At 64.4% G+C, this 5,838-nt stretch overlaps 1 protein-coding gene across 1 annotated transcript; it reads left to right on the top strand.

Moving 5' to 3' along the window:
* Nucleotides 1–259: 259 nt before the first annotated feature.
* On the top strand, nucleotides 260–5,478 carry SH2D5 (SH2 domain containing 5). The gene is made up of 9 exons (XM_040987722.1): nucleotides 260–504; nucleotides 796–876; nucleotides 1,175–1,249; nucleotides 2,104–2,250; nucleotides 3,197–3,436; nucleotides 3,561–3,735; nucleotides 4,047–4,155; nucleotides 4,588–4,747; nucleotides 5,275–5,478. The coding sequence occupies exons 1-9, from the start codon at nucleotides 418–420 to the stop codon at nucleotides 5,476–5,478; spliced, it is 1,278 nt and encodes a 425-aa protein (XP_040843656.1). The 5' UTR covers nucleotides 260–417.
* The last annotated feature ends 360 nt before the right edge of the window (nucleotides 5,479–5,838 follow it).

Genomic DNA, 5,838 nt, shown 5'->3' with positions numbered 1-5,838 from the left:
CCCACCCCGCTCCCCCTGCTGGGAACAGAGGCCGTGAGGCTTTAGGCTCTCAGCTCTCTGGGGGTTGGAGTTGCTGAACAAAGTGAGCGGTGGCCTGTGCTCAGCTCCGCTCCTGGCAGGGCCGGGCCGGCGCAGCCTGTCATATCGCGAGGTGTGTAATTTGGTGTCTCTCTCCTCATCGTGGTGTGAAATAGAAAGATCACTGTCTGCTAGTCTGTGTCCCCAGCGCCTGTGGCCTGGGGGGATTGTTGGATGAGTTGGCAAAGGACTGGGAAGGAGCAGAGGAGCTCCTGGGGCCTCGGCAGGAGCTGCTCGGCTCCCCTGCCTGGAACCGACTCCTCCCCTTCCCCCCTCGCCCCCTACAGCTTTCAGTCAGCTTTCAATCACGGCAATCTTGAAGCTGGGCATCCCAAGGCCATGCAGCGGGCGGGGGCAGGGGGCCGGAGGGCCTCTGACTGCGGGCCTGCCCTGTACCGGCCCAGGTGCATCACCAAGTTTGCCCAGGTGGGTGGGGCTGCCCAGCCTGGGTGCTCTGGCTTGTGGGTGGCCCTGTCTGGGTAGGGGAGGCTGAGGGTCAAGGAACTACTTCCGTGTCTCCCTTCCCCCAGTGGCTTTGGAGTGGGGGGGGGGTGTGTACAGGTGAGGGAGGGGATCCGCAGGGACATGGCAGAGCCCACAGCTTGCCTGACTGAGCAGAGTATGTCTGGGTCAGGGGGATCTGGAGAAGGGTGGCCAGGGGCCTTGGGTCTGACCCCTGCCACCTTCCTTGCTCCCTGCCACACCACCACTGAACAGTACGTGGGCTCCTTCCCTGTGGACGACCTGGACACCCAGGAGAGCGTGTGGCTGGTGCAGCAACAGCTGTGGCTGCTGAAGGTGGAGGCGCTGGGGGGGTGTCCCCCGTGGGGGCCACGACCTGGCGGGAGGATGAGCCCCTTCGGAGGCCAGCTGTCCCCAGGGAACATGGCTCCTTTGGCCCGGGACCCCCTCCCTCGGGGCTGTGCAGGGCCCCACGGCTGGGAGATCACGGGAGATTCTCACAGTGTGGCCTCGATGGGGATGGTGAGCGAGGAGCCACCACTCTTCCCTGGCCCCTGGGGGTGGCACAGCGGGTTCACGGTGCCCCGAGGCTGGGATGGAGAGGTGACGCTACTCCTGCCGACTCTCCACCCAGGACTGTCCCCGCCGCCGGGCTGTCATCCTCAAGTTCAGCCTCCAGGGACTCAAGATCTACAGTGGGGAGGGAGAGGTAGGAGTTTCAGGGGCTCCGAGTGGGGCATCTACCCCAGGGCTGTCCTCAGCCCTGCCTCCTGGGGTGCTTGTGGGGGGCGGGTTCAGGGAGGTTCTCCCCCAGCCCTGCTGAGGAGCAGGCCAGGCTGCCTGGGAGCCTGGAGCTGGAGATGCCCCGTTCCTCTGCCTGGCACCCCCCGGGGCTGGAGATGCCCTGTTCCTCTGCCTGGCACCCCCCGGGGCTGGAGATGCCCTGTTCCTCTGCCTGGCACCCCCCAGGGCTGGAGATGCCCCGTTCCTCTGCCTGGCACCCCCCCGGGGCTGGAGATGCCCTGTTCCTCTGCCTGGCACCCCCCAGGGCTGGAGATGCCCCGTTCCTCTGCCTGGCACCCCCCCGGGGCTGGAGACGGCCCACTCTTTCTCCTGGTACAGAATGGACCCTGACCATGGGTCATACCGTGCTGTGCTCCCCGTGACTGTGGGCCTCCATCACCTAAGGTCCAGGCATGTCATGGGCTTTGGCATCAAGCACTGAGCTGCTGGCATGAGGTGTCAACCACCACCTGTTTGAGAGGGACTAGTGTCTCCTTACTTGAGCCATGTCACACCAAGGCATGTGGAGGAGCTGTGGCAGGGCTAGGACTTGAACCCTTGGCATGTGCCTCAGAGCCCAGGCTGCAAGCCCGGGCCTGCACTACTGCCTGTCTCTGACCCAGTAATCTGTGCAAGCTCTGCCTTTGGGTCACAATCCCACCCACAGGCTGGCACATCCCAAGGCCACGGCCACCTGAGGGGTGTAGGGGGGCTAGCAGGAGCCAGGTGGCTGGAGCTGGCCTGATGGAGGCCATGAGCACCCCGACCCCCGACCCGTAGGTGCTTCTGATGGCGCATGCCCTGAGGCGCATCCTCTACTCCACCTGGTGCCCAGCTGACTGCCAATTTGCCTTCATCGCGCGGAACCCACGGAGCCCGGCCAGCAAGCTGTTCTGCCACCTCTTCGTGGGCAGGCAGCCAGGAGAGGTGCCTGGGCCATAAGGCGGGTGGGTGGGGGTGGGGAGGTCCTGCTGAGGATGGAGAAGGGGATGGGCCAGACATCAGGTGGCCTTTCCGTCTTGGCCGCCTGCAGGCACAGAGCCCCTGTCCACATTGTCACCTTGGAGGCTCTGGAGAGCAGGTCCGTGGCCTCAGTGGCCCCTGGCAGCCTGTAGGCCAGAGCCTGTCCTTGGCTTTGAGGAGTGCAGCCAGCACCAGGCCTCTGCTCGTGCCGTGGCCTCTGCCTGTGCCGTGGCCTCTGCCCTGTCTCTCCTCTGTGCTTGAGGCTCAGCCTCCGTGTTCCCGAGGCTCCTGCGGCGCCCTCCTCATCCCCAACCCTCTATCTATTTGTCCCTAATGGCGGTTGTCTGAGTTCTTGGAGAGCAGAGGCTGGACCAGGCTGGGCTGCGTGCGCTCCACTGGGGTGGTGAGGACAGAGCCATCTGAGAAGCTCAAGGCGAGACAGCTGCAGAGCCCCGGGACCCCAGGGTCGGCAGACAGGCGCTGAGGCTGTTGCTCACTGCTGCCGTGTGCGTCCAGCCCCATGCTGGATCCAGGCTGACCTCTGCTCGCGACCTGGTGCTTGGTCTTCCAGTGTGTGGCATGTCTTGCAGTCAGCACACAAGTCCGGAGCCTCTGCTTGGCCTCTTCATGAACTCCTCAAAGGATCATGGAGAAGGCCATGGTCACCCAGGTGTTCCTGAGAAATGGGGCCAGGATTGGAACCCGGGGCCAGACTCCAGGGCCTGGACTCTTGGCACCCTCTCTAGGGGCAGCTGTCCCTGTTCCTGCTGAGGGAGGGAGGCTGGGGCGGGAGCCTGGTGGTGAGGTTCTGGGGCCCAGTGAGACAGGGCACTCCTGGTTGAGGGGCTGTACACGACTGTGGTGATAACCGGGTGCCCCATCCGACGGCAGCTGCCTCTGCCTGCCCTAGATCCACATCCTGCACCTGCTACTCTGCCGCTCCTTCCAGCTCGCCTACCTCCTGCAGCACCCTGAGGAGAGGGCACGACCTGAGCCCTGCCAGGCCCCCACATGGGATGAGCCCCGAAAGCCCGCAGGGGGCCCACCGGCCCTGGTGCGGGAGCCCTTCGGTCGGGATCAGCTCTCACAGAACGTCCACGCCTTGGTCTCCTTCCGGCGGCTGCCAGCAGAGGGGCCGGTGGGCAGTGGGGTATGCAGTGCCCCCAGCCAGGGATGGGCAGGAGGAGGGAAGAGAACTGGGGGAGGGTTGGGGGCTGCACCCCAGTAGCTGGGGCCGAGTCTGCCTTCCCACAGCCTCTCCCTGGGTGCCCTAGAAGGAGCTGTCAGAGTCGGAGGGCCGAGGGGGCGCCCGCCACGGCCGCCTGGGGAATCCCTATTGCTCCCCAACGCTGGTCCGCAAGAAGGCCATCCGTAGCAAGGTGATCCGCTCCGGGGCCTACCGGGCCTGCACGCACGAGGCTCAACTGCAGCTGTCGGCACGTGAAGCCTGTGAGTCGCCCTGGTGCACTGGTGCCCATCGCAGGGCATGGCCAGCAAGGGTTGATCTGCAGGGCAGTGGCTGCACCTCAAGACTGGTGCCTCTGTGCAAGTGTGGAAGTGCCATACCTGTGTATGCAGGTGCACAGACAGCCCAGTCTGAGTGCCTGGGGCTTGCACAGGTGCCACTGTTCAGCTTGGTGTGCCCGCGAGGCAGGGCTGGGAGGAGACCCATCTAGCATGCTGGGACCTGCATGGAGGGCACGCCTAGCATAGGAAGTGGGAGGCCCTGTTTCCTCTGACCCTGAATGGGGTCTCCACAGTTCCTGCTGCGTGGGAGGCATGGCCCCGGGGTCCTGGAGGCTCCTCGTGCCTGGTGGAAAGCGAAGGCAGCTTGACGGAGAACATCTGGGCCTTCGCCGGCGTCTCCAGGTTTGGGGGAGGGGCGTAGGTTTGGCCTGGCCTGATGCTTAGTTCTATTGTGGGCATAGGGTGAGAGGGTGGACTCTCCCCTCCCCCTGGCACTCTTACCAGGCCCATCTCTGTGCACAGACAGAGCTCCCCAGCTCCGCGGACCTTGGGCCCCCTGAGTCTTCTTAAATGTGAGATGAGATAATGAGAAGACCTCCTTGGTGGCAGGGCTGTGGGGAGCTCCAGTGAGGGACCCTGGGAACATGGCCAGCTGCTGACCTGCTTCATGGCTCCCTCCTTCTCCTGTTGGGGTCCTGAGGCTAGCAACAAAGAACAACAGTTAACCCCAGTGCCATTCCAAGCCCAGGGCCTGTCCATTGCTCAGGGGGACTGGCCAAGGCTGCCCCAGACTAGGGATCCTGCCCACAGCCTCTCCTGCCCTCCATCCCCCAGGCCCAGTGCCCTGGCCCTGCTGCGGAGAGATGTGCTTGGAGCCTTCCTGCTGTGGCCAGAGCCAGGCACCAGCGGCCAGTGGTGCCTGTCGGTGCGGACACAGTGCGGCGTGGTGCCGCACCAGATCTTCCGCAACCACGTGGGCCGCTACTGCCTGGAGGTGAGTGCAGGAGGGGCCTGGCTCCGCCCCACTGGTGGCTTCACCCTCATCACAGCTCAAGCTGGCCCTGCCCCTTATCTCGCCTCCCTTACCCTGCTCCTGATCCTTCCTCATTGGTCCAGGCCCGAGCAAAGCGCTCTTGGAGGAAAAGTTGGAGGGTTCGTGGTCACTGAGGGTCCCCAATCTAGAGGGTGCTCCCCGAGGGCACCCTGATAGAGCTGGACTGAGTGACACTTCACATTTCTGCTGGGATCCTGGCTCTTAGAAATCCTGCTTCCCCATACCCTAGCCGGTGGGTAGCCAAGCAGGAACCCACATGGAGGGGCATGACCTTGCCTAAGCCCACACAACCTGAGTCTCCCTTTGGGTGTCAGCCAGGGTCAGGCTGGAGTGGTCAGGTAGTGAGGGCGAGAGGAAGTGGTCTGTGGCCCTTCCGCGATAGCACATGTCACCTGAGCCCTAGGATGCTGGCGCTGGGTGCAAGCCACAGGAAGGGCCCCCCATGCTGAAGCCCCTTCCTTTGCCAGCACCTGCCGGCCGACTTCCCCAGCCTGGAGGCCCTGGTGGAGAGCCACTCAGGTGCCGAGCGCAGCCTCTTCTGCCCCCTGGACATGGGCCGCCTGAACCCCACCTACGAGGAACAAGACTCGGGCCATGAGGGCAGGCCGCCTCGGACTCTCCGGCCCCTCAGCCATGCAAAATCGGAGGCGGAGCTGCAGGGCCTGGGCTAGGAGGCCACGGGGTCCAGGGCTGCACCTCATTCGGACTGCAAGCTCCGCAGCCTTCTGCCCTTCTCATCTACACTGGCCAGCGGGTCCTCTGGTTGCTGTGTCCCTCGCGTGGGTCTTCTGTCGCTTCACAGCCCACAGTCTGGGGGCTTTGTCATCTTGTTGCCTCTGGCGTACTGCTTGACTCCTGGCACAGGAGCTTGCCAGGATGGGTCGGGAGCCCTGACTGGGGTTTCCTTCCCAGCTCACCCCGCTGTCAGAGAGGCATAGGCCGACCCATGCCTAACCCAGTTGGTTTGTGGCTGGCATGGCTGTCAGGTCTCAGCTCAGCTCACCAGGCCAGCCCCATGAGATGGGTCTAGG

The sequence above is a fragment of the Ochotona curzoniae genome, unplaced genomic scaffold (assembly GCF_017591425.1).
Source record: "Ochotona curzoniae isolate NIBS_2020 unplaced genomic scaffold, NIBS_Ocur_1.0 contig_4792, whole genome shotgun sequence".
Lineage (NCBI taxonomy): Eukaryota > Metazoa > Chordata > Mammalia > Lagomorpha > Ochotonidae > Ochotona > Ochotona curzoniae.
Note: the sequence above shows the minus strand (reverse complement) of the source record. Positions and strands in the feature narration are given on the sequence as shown.

Excerpts from the sequence above, each read along its gene's own strand:
- SH2D5 (XM_040987722.1), top strand. The coding sequence starts at position 418 with ATGCAGCGGGCGGGGGCAGGGGGCCGGAGGGCCTCTGACTGCGGGCCT. Across the intron at positions 2,251-3,196 it reads TGGGCAGGCAGCCAGGAGAG|ATCCACATCCTGCACCTGCT; the intron begins GTGCCTGGGCCA and ends TGCCTGCCCTAG. Across the intron at positions 4,748-5,274 it reads TGGGCCGCTACTGCCTGGAG|CACCTGCCGGCCGACTTCCC; the intron begins GTGAGTGCAGGA and ends TTCCTTTGCCAG.